This window comes from Daldinia vernicosa, assembly GCF_022497035.1.
Source record: "Daldinia vernicosa strain CBS 139.73 unplaced genomic scaffold F5Y00scaffold_44, whole genome shotgun sequence".
NCBI lineage: Eukaryota > Fungi > Ascomycota > Sordariomycetes > Xylariales > Hypoxylaceae > Daldinia > Daldinia vernicosa.
In genome coordinates, this window is record NW_025953960.1 from 1 (window position 1) to 14,011 (window position 14,011).

The following is a 14,011-nucleotide window of genomic DNA, read 5'->3' on the forward strand; positions in this document are numbered from 1 at the left end:
CCAAATCTTTTTTTTATTTATTTTACCCTTTTGCTTTTTTAAATATTTGTCTTCTTGGGGTGGTTCCCCACAAAGTTACCTATCCACCACATAATTTAATCCATGCCCCCCCCCCCCCCCCCCCCCCAACACAATTTCATTAGGTGGGTGATGGAGCTGACTTGATTTAGATACTTCATATAGTTACCTAATGCAAGTAAGCTTATACGAAGGTTGGGGTCCAAATGTTGGCATCGATTTTCATACCATCCTTTGAATACTACCAAAAGCACAACCAATCAGATCTAGATGAGCAATATACCTGTGCCCCTTTGACATTTGAGGAGATACGTGTAACTAACTTCAATAACAATGACAGGCTAACTCGCATGAAGTTATTTTAGTAAAGTATCTACTTAATTTACTGTTGCTAAAATACCAAGTTATCACAATCTTTAATAACTCCAAACTTTTTCCATTTCATCAAATATATGTGGAAAAGTGCAGTTACGTACCTATGTACCCTATATATATATATATACATGAAGCTAGATCCTCCCTCCTAATAACTTTAAGTACACAATATAACATCATTTACAATACATATCGTGATAAGTACCTAACCCTAGGTAGTTATAATACGAAGGTTGGGGCTGAATACCTATCTGGCACATCCAGTCTTGGCAAATTCACGTGCGAGTAAACAAAAATGCACACAGTATTAATTCAGTTATAATATCAAGTATCGTTACAAGTACCTAAGTATGATGTTAAGCTGGTTATTCAAATTTAGCGTATAAGGCTGTTGGTTTAACAAAAGGCTGCTTATAATATAGTTATTACGTATTATATGCGTGTATACCTAGTAGGATTATATGTGATACACTTTGGCTTGGTGACTTTCACACTCGGTATACATCAGTCTCGCCTCGCATAGATAGGGGGGCCAGAGAAGTACGAATAGAACCCATGAGAATTAAAACTATCCCTCTTAATATGCTATTTAGTGTCACCCTACTAATATGTTACTTCACACCACCTCCGTACCTTAGGTAGGTAAGTACGCTTTGTCTGACCATGACTTTTAATCTAGCTTTGGCCTCGACCTTATTCGGAACGGCACTTTACCCACAGGTGGAAGCGCGCCTACAGGAAACCACTTCAGATCAGACTCAATCTTCGGTGAATGAGGCGCTGTGAGCTCGATGTCGTACTGGGTGAACAACACGGCAAAGGTTCCGATCATTTCCCCTTTCGCCAGGTGGCGGCCCGGGCACATTCGCTGGCCCCCGCCGTATGGGATCCAGGATCCAGCCAGCCCGTTCAACGAGAAACTGTACTTGGTTTCTGCCGATGCAGAAGTAGATGATGTGGTGTTTTTTCGTTGATCCCCGTCGCCCATAGACACGAGGAAACGCTCTGCGTAGAACTCGTCCAGAGGCGCGGTTTCGGAGACCGATTTTCCTGCACGTGCCCAGGTTTCCTCATTCAAGGCGGCTGGCCGGCTGAAAATTATAATGGGTTGGCCCTCTTTAATATGGTATCCATCAAGATTGAAGGCACCGAATTCGCTTACTCGAGCCACCCCCGTAGCAATGCGAAGCCGTAGTACCTCGGCATATACCGACTGCAGCAAAGGCTGGGCGGAGAGACTGGTGATATCAAGTTCCCCCGATTTCATACATGATGTCACCTCAGCCACCATCTGTTCTTGTAAACTCTGGTGCCGAAGCGCCTCGTATATAAACCAGAAAATACAAGGCACGGCATTTCCATTGGACCTGTATATTTGATTAGCATCCGCAAAGAGTAAACGATGTTCTGATAAGGCGTCATACGCCATCATAAGGCCTAAATCCTCGGATGCACGGGCATCGGCGTCCAGGGGCTTCATTTTAAGCATGTAGTTTTGTCTAGCCCTGATCATCTTGGTACCAAAAAAAGGCTCCCATTCTGGATCGTTAGCGCTAATCCGAGAGCAGTCCGAATGAGCATGAGCGTAGGCATGCCATTTCTTGATACTGTCATGAACTCGATCTCGAGCCTTGAATGGGGCAGGCATCATCCAACGAGGAAGGCATTTCAGGAACTGAGGAACATTATTATCGAATTCCCAAAAGTCATCGATAATGTTTGGATTGATTTCAAGTATTTTAGAGCCCATGATTGTTTCGATTGAAGCTTTTGTTGCCTGTATTTGAATGAATTGGTACAAGTCGGGATACTCTACCCAGTCATCAGAGCGAGAAGCAAATAAAGAAGACAAATTGCGCTGCAATATAGTCAAATATCGATCCGCAATGTGGGTTAGATGCTGGCCTGAAAGGAATTCATGTACAGTGTGAGCTTGATGGAAGTTGATCCTATTATGATGCTTGATATTGCTTCCTTTCCGTGGCGATGCGGCTATTCCCGAGTTATCAGCAGCATAAAAGGCGACGGCGTGAGCGGGGGACTTTAGAATGTGCTTTAAGGAATGTAGGATTGCCGGTTTGCTCGTTAACTGCTTGGACGACTTAAAAATAGTTTGGATGTGCGAAGGGTTAGCTACTATGATGTACTGGAGCCAACGCACTCGAATACGCAGTGGTCTTCGCCAGCCATATCGCATCCTGATATTCAAGTTAGCATACTAGATCCGAAGCGGTCGAGATATGAGCACACAATATTTCCGTTATAAATTTGGCGGGATCACAAATCAACGGAACACCATGGAAAATGAACGGTAACATATAGGGGAGAGTAGGGGTACGTTTGGAGTCGCCTTTTTGAGTGATAGTGATGTTGAATCGCATAGTTGACGCCGCTAGAATTAACATCGGGAGTAAAATAAGAAGTGAAGCCACCAAGCCAAACGCCATTAAGGCGGTATCGTAGTTTGTGAGAATCCGCATGGCTTTAGCGTTCTCAGTATAATAGGAGGTAAATAATGAAGTATTATGATAAGTTCGAGTCACTCTATTCTCTATCCAATTAATATTATATACCTATATGATTGCAACATAACAATCTGAGATATAAATAATACGTGTGTGCTTAGTACATCACATACTGATTCTACAGCCTGCTGTTTGTACGTTGCAGTCCGACCAATCGATGACGACCTTCGAGAAATATTGATGCACACATCTTCATAACATTAGGTAGGTAGGTAATTAATGGGAACGTAACCAACGTGAAGTACCTAGGTATTTCGACGTCAATTTTAAGGATCGATATCTGGGCGATTCCGCCTCAACGTAGATCATCCGGGTTCCCTCGTGGGGGCGGAACGGTAGGCGGCATCCAATGCGCGCTTCATATACCTAGGTAAGGCAGGGTAAGCCAATTAATAAATGTGATCCAATCAGCGTTGTGAAAGCACACCTGAGTAACTGTAAGATTATGATGCGTATCTTGACTCCAAATTGCAACCCTACCTAAACTAGAGGTTACCCTCCGGGCAACACAAAAGCCTAAGGTTTACACCGCACCATGTTTCTATACTATTTTTATTATATTTATAATTATTCTTATTATATTAACAACCTACTTACCCCTTAAATAGGAGGGCACCCCTAAAATAGCCCGAATTTACTGCTATTACACGGCTGGATAATACTTTGCCTGGAGACCTAAGTAATAAAGAAGCTTTAAACACATGCATATGCAGACTTATTATTTTCATATTTACTGCTTTCTATAAGGCAGGAAATTTATCTGTAATATCTGTAAGGTAGCAAGGCATGTGTCCCAAATAGGAAATTTTTACTCGCATTCAACACAACATCCTAAGGTAAACCTTAGGCATTAAATTAAAGTGTTCGTGTACGGAAGGAGTACTGCATCGTAAAGCTCAAGTACCTAGACGGTACCTATACTACTGGGACTGCCACGACGAGGCTCAAGACAGGGGTATTTCTCTCCAGGTTATGAACTCGCATGACGCTTCTCGTACTGTAGCCCACACGCGTGGCGTAGACCAACCATCGATATCGCGAAACATTTAGACACAAGTACTAAAACCATCCGAAGCCTATCCCATATATATCAATAAAATCAAAACAAGCAGTTACAGGCTATATCAACACGAGAGCACAATCCTTCCCTACGGTTCAAATCACACCGCATACTGTTAGCTATTGATCATGTTTTCGTCCCCGGAATACGAATATGAAAAAAACACAATCTTCATGTTACCATCTAAACGATCAGGCGTTGCTGCTGTGCTCTCAATTCTTAGCATCTTGACCGTCCTTCTCTTGATCAAGCTAAGATGTACGGCGCGAACATGGATTAAAGCATTCATGGTGTCTTACCAGATTTCTAATCTATCTATACCCCATATGATACCTTGTATTATTGTGTATCTACACCGTCGCTAAACTGGATCATAGAAGTCCCTCACTACCACTAAACTATGGGACCTGGTCATTTAATAGACGGACTTGGTATCCCACTTGGAACGTTGAAGATAAATGAGGTAAACTATTAATGTATATAACTAATTTAAATTACGACACAACTTTGTTAACAAATTAATAGATCATATGTTTTAAGCTACTTTAGACTCACCCGTGAAGACATTTGTCTTTACAACTTTGTAATTGGTGAACTGATTTGATCTCGGGCTCTTTGTTTTGTCTACACAGCCCTGACGGTAACTTGGGCAGGTATTTCTAGTGGCGGATTTGGCATCTATGCCTGGAATGTCCTTCTCGGTACTTTTACTACCTAAGTCTCAGCTGTATGTTGTAGTTATATTAACTTAGTCTGTCAACTATACCGAATCGGCCTCGATTCGGTCAAGTACAATACAGAAATACTAGCTGCGTTGCCCGTCCGCGCAAGCGCGTACGGGGGAGAAGGGGGGGGGATCATGCGCAAAACTGACGCCACAGCTAAAGTCAGGCCTCTGATTGGCTAGCCACACCTCAATGCACGTCCGATAAATTTTTTGTAAAATCAATTAAACTATTTCAATATTGTATAAAAGGTTTAATAATTAGTATTGTTAGATAGAGCTCGTTTTGCGTGAACTTTCTATACTATTCGCATATGTTTCAGACGTTATGCGATAGAATGGTAAAGGAAAATGTCGCCAACTGCGGGGCGATTCTAAGGATCTGATTGGTTGGAAAAATTGTGGCGGTACTAATGAAATATAGAAGAGTAGACTAGTAAAATAGTTATAGGAGAGTAGAAGTTGAGAATAGATAGGGCTGAGTTAGCGGAGCATCAGAGCATTAATAACGAACGGGGCTGCCGTTTTTAGAAACATTCATCGACGATCCAAGACTTTGAGACATAGGATCCTTGTGTTATGTAGAGCAGCCATCAGCCACTGCTCATCCTCCAATATTTTAAAGCTACTAAAGATGTATATTACCAGTCGTCCTCCCCATTATGATATGCTGTATACTTGTGTCACTATAACTGTCAACGATGTTGTACTGCGCAACCCTTCTCGCTTCCCTCCTTGCGGGTTCGGCGCTTGCGTATAACGATGGATTGGAGAGTAAACTTACCAATCTCGTCAGGCAGAGGCGGCAAGACGGGACGGACCCCACGCAGCCCGTAGGAACAAACCCGATCTCGAAATTCGAGACGCAGTACCTCGGCCAGCAGAACCCGAACAATAGTTGCAGCCATCGGGACCTAGGCTTCACGGGCGAGCTGCAGGGGAAATGGTACGCCGTATATGGTGATACATTGTGGTGTGCGCCCGGCGTGACAGACCCGAGCGCTGATCCGGACGGCTTCCACGGCCTCGTCAGGGACGCCGTATCCCTAATGACAGACGATCCGCTCGTTGTGGCAGATATGCATCTCAACGACGACACCCCCGTTCGGCACCAATTGCAATTCGTCCCCTTCAACGCGGACTGGGGCGAGGAAAACACGTACGGTTTCGGCGGAACAAGTCTATTTGAGACTGCCGACGGTGCAGGCGGTGTATTTTATCTCGTCGTATGAAGCTCAACGCCAACACAACCTAACCCAACCCAATCCCCACCGGCATAACAGACTAACTAACAGACTCCTCCCTGTAGAACGCCAACGACGACGGTCTAAAGGGCGCCGGCGTCGCGAAAGTAGAGCTCATAAACGGAGAACCAACCGTAACCCAACGCTTCGGGGACAACGGGTACTGGTGGCCGTCTAACAACACGCCTCGGTACGGCGACGTAGCTGCGTTCCGGGACCCGCGATCCGAGTACGTGTACGCATGGGGCGGGGCGCCGACGTCCGTCGCGGATTCTACTACCGACGCGCAGTACGTGTACCTACTACGCGTTAAAGCCGCTGATGCGTACGACTTGGATCGGTACGAGTACTGGTGGGGCCCGGACTCGGGATGGAAGACGGGGCAGCCGTTGACGGAGTTCGGCGCGCGGACGGCGGTTGCGTGGCTTATTGGCCAGGGACAGATCGTGTGGAGCGAGTTCTACGAATGCTATATTTTTGTGCATCTAAGTCAGTATTCTTTTTTTTCTTCTTTTTTCAGGAAAAGCACCGTGACTCACGATGATAACGTGGGCCACCTGCCAACAAAAGGGCAAAAAGTCGGCTGGAGCCCGTTATCCGCCGGTTCGAACAGGCCCCCTCCGCGAAAAACCTGAAAATGGCAAGTCCCCAAAGGGGTAGGAAGCCCGGTGCTTCCAACTAGACCACCCCGTTTTTTCTCCCAGGACTCCGAGGCGCCTAGGGGCACCATCCCGATTAATTGCTGCACTGCAATCTACATATTTATATTACCTCACGGCATTTAATTCTCGGACTCTTCATTAATCAGGATGAATTATTGGACTTCACATAATACGGTCTTATTTAATCCATGATATATGCCTTTATCGTTGCCCAATTCTTTCTTTCACGCCCCCATTTATCACTTCATTCGGGCGCTGTGGCCCCTGGCTCCGGATCATTATAGTCCAAAAGGGGTTCGAAAAGCTCTTATCAGCCAACTAATACTGATCGCAGGTCCCGGTGGTTCAGACGTGCTCCTACGTACCGCAACGTTGCTTGAAGGCCCGTGGACTCCCGATGTCAAAGTGTTCACAGCAACGCCCATCGACGGCGGCCTAACGTACGCTGGTGTCGCGCACCCGTATCTCGACCCAAGCGGTCAGACTCTGACAATCTCGTATACCAATAATAACCATATCGAAGTTCTAAAGGTTACATTTTCTAGGTAGTTAGATAAAGAATTAACATGGTTATGATTATATGACGAGGGTACTTTGGGCGACCGAAATAGAAAGCAAGTGGGAATTCCAATTCAATATCTGATGCGGAGCGATTGTTCACCAATATATCTAATATTTGGTTTTGCATACACGTAAATCCATAAGCCGTAAGCAGAACGCCACACCACTAGCAATTGAAATGACAAATGCGCCAGTGCGCATTCTAGTTGAAGAAGTGTCCTACGATCTCGGTGTGTCAAGGGTTAATAAGTACTTGTGTCTCTCTCGCGCTGGGGGTAGCTTATCCCCATAAAACCTCCACTCCGACTTAAAGTCCTCCTTGAGCTCCTTGTCCAGAATTAACGCTCTCAGCATCTCAACAGGCATGACGTTGGCGCGTAGGACACGGTCGTGGAACTCCTTCTCGCCCATCTTCCCGTGCCCATCTCCCAGGGCCTCCTTTCGCAGACGCATCAGTTGTAATGCTCCAAGCATATAGCCGGCTTGGTATAGAGGCGAATAATCACCGCCAAGACTGCGTCGGACCTCGCCTTCAGCCGTTGCGCGCTCGTGGCCCACCTTGTTGACGAGGAGTTCAACACACTGCTGTGCGTCCAACTGGCCTAGGTGGAAACGCACTGAAAACAGGATCCGCGCGCACCGGTGCATCCGCCAGAACAGCGAGCCAATCTTATCCTCCGCGCTCACGAAGAAATCGCCTCGCTCCCAGAGTACCATCTCCCAATAAAGTGCCCACCCCTCGACGAAAAAGGGGGTGTCGAAAAGCGCGCGGCGGTAGTGATGGTGTCGCTCTCCCATGAAGATTTGCAAGTGATGACCTGGAATCATCTCGTGAAAGGCTGTCGCTCGTCCAAAGTGCCGGTTGTTACCGCGCAGCGACATGAGCTTGGCCTCGTGTGCCATATACCGCGTCGGATAAGACATTTGCATAGTCGGCCCACCGAGGAAGAACGGCGACACCTTTTGCCTCTCTGCTTCGATCATAGTCATGCGGATAGCCTCCTCGGCGATGCGTGGTACTGTTACAAGATCGTGCTTTTTGACGTACGCGGCACCCTCGTCGATGAGCGACCGGATGAAAGCTGGGTATGCTCCCGGTGGTTCGTACAGGTTCTTGACGTGTTCAAGAGCGCTGCGCCAATATGGTCCGAAGCTGAGTTGTTCCGATGCCTTGATCATCTCCGCTTCGCACCATGCATATTCGTTCTCCGCAATACGTATAAGTTCTTCGGGTGTATATGGGATCATCTCAGCTTCGAGGTCAATTAGAAGGCCGTCGCGTCCAATGGGCTCTCCAACAATGGTCTCTTCATCACCGGGCTTTAAGCCCATTAGAACCTCGCGTAGGAGAGCTACAGTACCACCAAGAGCCGCATCGAGGCTTTTATAAGGCTCCGCCACCCACCAGTCTAACAAGGGATCATAGTCCTTGTAAAAGGAGTACGTCTCCGCTAGCTTTTTTTGCAGAGCTGCAACCCTACGGGCGGCACGATGTCCAGTAGCCTTCGAGTACTTTCCAGCATTGTGATTGACGTGATCTCGGGCCTCGAGGACAAGCTTCTCCGCCACAATAAGGCTATCGGCAAGGGCCTTAGGGTCAATTGGCTCGACGCGCCGGCGTTGTTCGCACCATGCCGTAATAGGCGTAGCAAACGGTTCAATGAAGGCTGTAAACTTGGCATCTCGAGCCTTGTCGAGCTCAAGTGTGCGTTGTGCACGCTGTATGTAGTTTCGAAGTAATAGGTGGTCAACCCTATCATCCTGGGAGGAGTATGAGTCGAAAGGCTGTCTATCGAGGTCTGCGAGTTCATCTTGGTAGAATGCTTCTAACCTCGCATTCCGTGATGCGGAGCCATCGATATCGTAATAAGCTGTTAAGTCCCGTAGGTCGTTCCATACACGTATGACGCGATCCTGAATCGACTCGGGAGGTAGTTCTTGAGACGGTACTTTTTTAGACGGTGCTTCAATGGCAGTCCAGTCTTCCTCGTCATCTTCCTGCTCTATTGCTTCAATTTCGTTGACAAGATCATCTACCACAGCATTCGACTCTAGTGGCGATGGGGGCTTGGAACCCGTGTCGCTCTCGCCGTCTTGTCCATTTTGAGCAACCTTACGAATCAAATCGTACATCTTCTTAGGGTCTCTGCTACGTCCGAAATCCCATCCGGCATTAGAAAGTTTGCACTTCATATCTGCCGATAGCGAACGCTTCATCATAAGCAAGACAGTGAGACGGTTCTTCCGCCATCGCAGGTATTCTGGAGAATCATTATCGCCGGCGGGTGCTGAAATACTCGTAGTGACAAATGAGAGTAGATCTCTCGCGCGCAAGGCCTCGATTAATTCCGTGTTCCATCGTGGGTAGTCTTCTAATTCGGAGAGTTTATGTCTTTGCTGAGGCGGGGCCGTTGTAGCGTAATTGAGTAAATCGAGTGAAGCCATGTTATTAGACTATCAATCTTATTAGATTTCTTTAGTTTAGGTTAGGTTAGGTACGTTTGACACTAATTATTCCACTATTTCGCATTGTTTTTACCATTTTAATCGTTGGTGACATAAACTAACAACAACCTTGGGGTCAGGTAGTGTATTCCTTTCCGCCCAGGTAATTGCCATGCCATGTAGATCAAGTACCTATTAGGTATACCTGAGCTTCGGCGGGGTCGGATGTAACCTCCAGGCTGATAACCGATAAAACCTCGGAGACCTCCTCTCGATAAAGCGCCAATCGTGTAAGTCAATCCTTTGCATCTATTTTTAGTCTTGATGTCCGTTGCCACGATAGGTATTCCAGATTTCGTGCCTTGTATAGGCTTTGATATAGTATGGCTCTTTTGGGACTCAATTATATCTTAGGTACCTAGTCTTTTGAAATGGGACTACCTAGTAGGTGGCTGATGATAGCTACCCGCAAACCGGTACACCATAGTAATAACCACGGGGTGCCTGAGACTAAAAGTATCCTACTTAAAAAGGAAGACCGAGCACCTCCACCCATTGGCTAGGAACCTTATCCTCTGAAGCACGCTTCTTCGCAGCCTCATCCGCGGTTGTGTTCCAGTCTCTTGGGATTCTCCAGAATTTGATAGAGAGACCTTCCTCGTTCCATCTCTCAAATTCACCCAGGAGCATTTCCCACATGTCTTTGTTCTTGACGTCCGCACCTGTGTTCGTCTTCCAATCATTTCTAGTCCATGATCTCGCCCACTTTGTAGATCCCTTGACTACATACTCCGAGTCAGTGGCAATAACCATGGTACTAAAGCCTTCACCAGGCCAGTGTCGGAGGCGTAAAGCTGTAATGACAGCGCGAAGCTCGGCCCTGTTGCTGCTCTGAATGCCCTCGTCGCCAAATGGTCCCTTGCTCTCTAACCTGCCGGATATGGTTAACGGCACGCCCGTTGGTTTCTGTCCATGGACGATCGCCCAGCCGGCTTTAGGGTTTGGCTGGCCATTATCCAAGCAAGCGCCGTCGGTGAAGATAAGAACCGCTTGGGGGTCATTGCGGTTGATGTATCTAACAATACATATTAGCGAACCTGACTGTTTATTCTAAGGCGGGCATATTTTTCTTTACGCTGCTCTTACCTGTACACTTGAGGATAAATTCTCTGGGCAGGAAACAGCTCCGTTGGCATGATTGTAGTCATCGGTGGAATGAACCTCATAGGGAAGACCTGGCCAGTGCCTCTTCTCTTTTCCGTGCCAAAGGAACCTGGTAGATCAAGATCGCTGTCCTCGTTATCGTTTATAGGGATATCATCTTCATCGTCGTTGTCATCATCATCGTCATCATCATCGCCACCGCCGTAAAATCCATCTTCATCCGAAGAACTGTCCATGAAGCTGTAATCTGTGCAACATTTTCCACAGACGACAAAGCCATGTGGACCACAAACGATTCGGCCGTCAGGCAACTCGCAGGGGCCCTCCTCATCATCGCTACTAGATGGGCCAAGCGGGTACAAACCCTGGGCGAGATACCATCCGAGAGGCATTTCTGCTAAGTTATGGTAGACAAAAAGAGATCGGAGAACACTAGCCAAGTGGCCTGGAGTTTTGTGTGGAAGAATTAAACGTTACTAGGCATGTGCATAAAAACAAATGCCGGCTTTTTCTAGTGAAAGAATCAACTTACATTAATACAGGAGATGGAAGGTGCGTGGGTGGTTTGGCAGAAAATCTAGGGCAGGTGCAAACACCAGTAGTTAATCATGCACGGACTGCCGGCTGGCAACCAGGTGCCTAGGTAACTTAAACGCCAAACGCTAGCAATATTTGTTGCTCAGGTTACAGGTAATGTTTGAATAACTTGGATTGAGCTTCCTTATATATTTGCATGCTTTGGCTTAGGTACTTCCTAAGTGCATCTTAGGGATTCGGATTCACCTTCCAAGAGTGATCTTTTTACGTAACATCGATAGCCAACTACACAGCTTCTCTATAGGCTCATACATTAACGAAGGGTTACATTACATTAGTTGGTGTATAGTTCGATGGGTTCATTTTTGAGGCCCTTCCTTTTGTCTCTCCGAAATGTGCTCCACCAAAGCCTCCTATGTTTAAAACGGTACGTGGAATAGATACCTACCTAAGATAGAAAATAAAGGAAAGGACAATGGGCTAATAAAAAAGTAAGAATCGGTGAAGTACACGTTAAATTATTGCTTGGACACTTAGGGAATTAATAGAACAATTACTTTATATTGCGCAACAAAAGGGTAGTATTTTTACATCTAAGGGGCAATTCCTTTTTATCATAAATAACACAACCTCAGGAAACATCACAGCCTGACGCCTTCAATTTTGCGCTACTTTACTCAAAGATTAGGTTAGGTGCCTCCCCAACATTCCCCTCCTTTAGTTGGTCTATCTTGCAAGGCTGTTATTTGAACTAAAGCTCACGAACAAATTGGACGCCTCTTAGAATATCCCGTGAAGCTCCGTAGGGAACAAGAAGGTCATTTGGAAACGTTGCGACGGGGTTCGGGTCCAACCTACCTGTCGTTGGGTCCCGCCTGAATACGATGAGACCCGATTCGCCATCCTCGTTAGCTACGAATGCAAACTCTTGCTTGTCATCTCCGCTCAGACTGACCATGCGCGGCTGTATGTCGGGGGTTGGTATGTGGTCAATATGAGTAAGCCCTAACGAGCCCCCGTCCTCAGTGAGTCTGAAGTATGCGATATGGCCTCCTGGCTCGCCTGGGAATCGATTCCAGAGGTAAATGTCACGCTGGTTTTTGGCGACTTCGAGTCCTAAGAACGATGACATGATTATCTCGCCTGGGTCCCACCTCCTACCGGCGTGTCCCCAGTGGATTGTAGTGAACCGGATTGTAGTATCAGTGTACTCCATTCGCATCAAGGCGATTGCAGTAGAGAGGCCCCCTGCCACTACCAAGTAGGGGGTTCCTCCATGTGTGATACAAGCGATACTCTCCGGCGAGATTGTGTAAGGCACACCGGTAATGCCCGTGATCTCGTACTTGTCATCCTTTGTGTCCATGACGTGCAACGAATCGGTACCCGGATTCGGTATAATAAAAAAGCGACCAGTTGGCTCGAGGATGGCTTGACGTGGACCTGGTCTGCGTTGATGCGGCCACTGGTTGCCATTTTCAGTTCTAGTCCGGATACTTCTTTTTAAAACAATCCTGTCCGCTGCTGAGGTGTCCCAGACATCGATTCTGCCGCTTGAGAAGCAAGTCTCAACCATACGAGTCTTATCGGTATTGAACGCAAGGTAATTGCCCCCAAATGAGCCATGGGCATTGGTAACGAACGAAAGCCTGTCGAAACCTATGGCATCAGGTGCAACCGAAGTGTTAGGTACCAGCCTTAACATATTAGTGTCTGTACCTATCTCGTTTACAGCATAAAGCAAATTAGGCTCTTTAAATAATATTGAACTGGGCACCCAGTGCGGGAGTATATATCTGGAAGCTATAGAGAACGTGGCGCCGTCGAAATTAACAAGTATAATCTGGCTTGTATTGCCGACAATTAGCTTGCCTAACGGGGGCCGCGAAACACCTTGGTCAGCCATGATATTCGATTTGAAATTTGTGACCGCTTTCAAAGTAATCAAGTAGATGATACCTTAGTTAGTTATTGTAAGAATGCACAACAAGATAGGTGATAAGTGTAAAGTATTTTGACTTGTACTGATCGGTGACAAACTTGGGCGTAAAGGTGAATATATAGGCGTTAAACTCAAGTATATACAGTCGGACTGTTAATTAACAGTAGAAATATAGGTATTGTAGTAAAACAATATTATTTCGGAGCAAACCAACTCATCGATAAATCCATGATGTTAGACAATATCTAATGTTCGAAAAGTAATTGATTGTTCCTCAACGATACAGCTTGTTCATAAACAGTGTTTAACCGCCGTATAGTTACCTACCTACCTAGGTACCTACCTACGAAAGTTTCGGCGCTTCAATTATCTAGGATTTGTATTATATATCAGCCTCTTTGTTGAATTCTACATCGCAACATCGAATGTATGAGAAGGTTCAATGGTAACCTTGGCACATTTCTACAAGATCGCCCCCAATTTCACATAGTAGGTATTTAATTATCGATTTATCTGTAAGAATGTTATTCTTAGGTGATGGAAGTTCAAGGATCCTTGAACTATGACCCTACCTTGTGTTGGGAAATAGGGGTTATAATTGCAAGGGGATGGTTGTAGAGGATAGCTTAACATTAAGTAGAAATTATTAAATAACTATATGAATAAATGAAGGCATTCAAACATAAGATAGTAGCATACATTAATAAGGTATTTATAAGGAGTTAACGTTCCTTTTTACACAATATAGTAAACC

The 14,011-nt window shown here is 46.0% G+C and overlaps 5 protein-coding genes across 5 annotated transcripts; 1 reads left to right on the top strand and 4 right to left on the bottom strand.

Annotated features, from left to right (window-relative positions):
* Nucleotides 1-1,001: 1,001 nt before the first annotated feature.
* On the bottom strand, nucleotides 1,002-2,888 carry F5Y00DRAFT_272005 (cytochrome P450). Its single transcript, XM_048012896.1, has 3 exons — nucleotides 2,644-2,888; nucleotides 1,818-2,591; nucleotides 1,002-1,760 (listed from the first exon to the last, which is right to left on the bottom strand). Exons 1-3 carry the CDS (start codon nucleotides 2,871-2,873, stop codon nucleotides 1,064-1,066), a joined length of 1,701 nt encoding a protein of 566 aa, XP_047862281.1. The 5' UTR covers nucleotides 2,874-2,888; the 3' UTR covers nucleotides 1,002-1,063.
* Nucleotides 2,889-5,085: 2,197 nt separating this feature from the next.
* On the top strand, nucleotides 5,086-7,157 carry F5Y00DRAFT_272011 (uncharacterized protein; the record flags this gene model as incomplete). The annotated part of the gene is made up of 3 exons (XM_048012897.1): nucleotides 5,086-5,928; nucleotides 6,012-6,435; nucleotides 6,943-7,157. The coding sequence occupies exons 1-3, from the start codon at nucleotides 5,404-5,406 to the stop codon at nucleotides 7,155-7,157; spliced, it is 1,164 nt and encodes a 387-aa protein (XP_047862282.1). The 5' UTR covers nucleotides 5,086-5,403.
* A 19-nt stretch (nucleotides 7,158-7,176) lies between these two features.
* F5Y00DRAFT_243916 (uncharacterized protein) lies at nucleotides 7,177-9,766 on the bottom strand. Its single transcript, XM_048008747.1, has one exon. It carries the CDS (start codon nucleotides 9,612-9,614, stop codon nucleotides 7,389-7,391), a length of 2,226 nt encoding a protein of 741 aa, XP_047862283.1. The 5' UTR covers nucleotides 9,615-9,766; the 3' UTR covers nucleotides 7,177-7,388.
* A 194-nt stretch (nucleotides 9,767-9,960) lies between these two features.
* Nucleotides 9,961-11,388, bottom strand: F5Y00DRAFT_243917 (ribonuclease H-like protein). Its single transcript, XM_048008748.1, has 2 exons — nucleotides 10,761-11,388; nucleotides 9,961-10,689 (listed from the first exon to the last, which is right to left on the bottom strand). The coding sequence occupies exons 1-2, from the start codon at nucleotides 11,168-11,170 to the stop codon at nucleotides 10,140-10,142; spliced, it is 960 nt and encodes a 319-aa protein (XP_047862284.1). The 5' UTR covers nucleotides 11,171-11,388; the 3' UTR covers nucleotides 9,961-10,139.
* A 678-nt stretch (nucleotides 11,389-12,066) lies between these two features.
* F5Y00DRAFT_272013 (putative isomerase YbhE) lies at nucleotides 12,067-13,221 on the bottom strand (the record flags this gene model as incomplete). The annotated part of the gene is made up of 1 exon (XM_048012898.1): nucleotides 12,067-13,221. One exon carries the CDS (start codon nucleotides 13,219-13,221, stop codon nucleotides 12,067-12,069), a length of 1,155 nt encoding a protein of 384 aa, XP_047862285.1.
* Between the last annotated feature and the right edge of the window lie 790 nt (nucleotides 13,222-14,011).

Coding starts and splice junctions, on each gene's coding strand:
- F5Y00DRAFT_272005 (XM_048012896.1), bottom strand. CDS start 2,873: ATGCGGATTCTCACAAACTACGATACCGCCTTAATGGCGTTTGGCTTG. Junction 2,592..2,643: donor AAATTTATAACGGAAATATT/GTGTGCTCATAT, acceptor CTTGAATATCAG/GATGCGATATGGCTGGCGAA. Junction 1,761..1,817: donor GATTTAGGCCTTATGATGGC/GTATGACGCCTT, acceptor TCAAATATACAG/GTCCAATGGAAATGCCGTGC.
- F5Y00DRAFT_243916 (XM_048008747.1), bottom strand. CDS start 9,614: ATGGCTTCACTCGATTTACTCAATTACGCTACAACGGCCCCGCCTCAG.
- F5Y00DRAFT_243917 (XM_048008748.1), bottom strand. CDS start 11,170: ATGCCTCTCGGATGGTATCTCGCCCAGGGTTTGTACCCGCTTGGCCCA. Junction 10,690..10,760: donor ATTTATCCTCAAGTGTACAG/GTAAGAGCAGCG, acceptor ATGTATTGTTAG/ATACATCAACCGCAATGACC.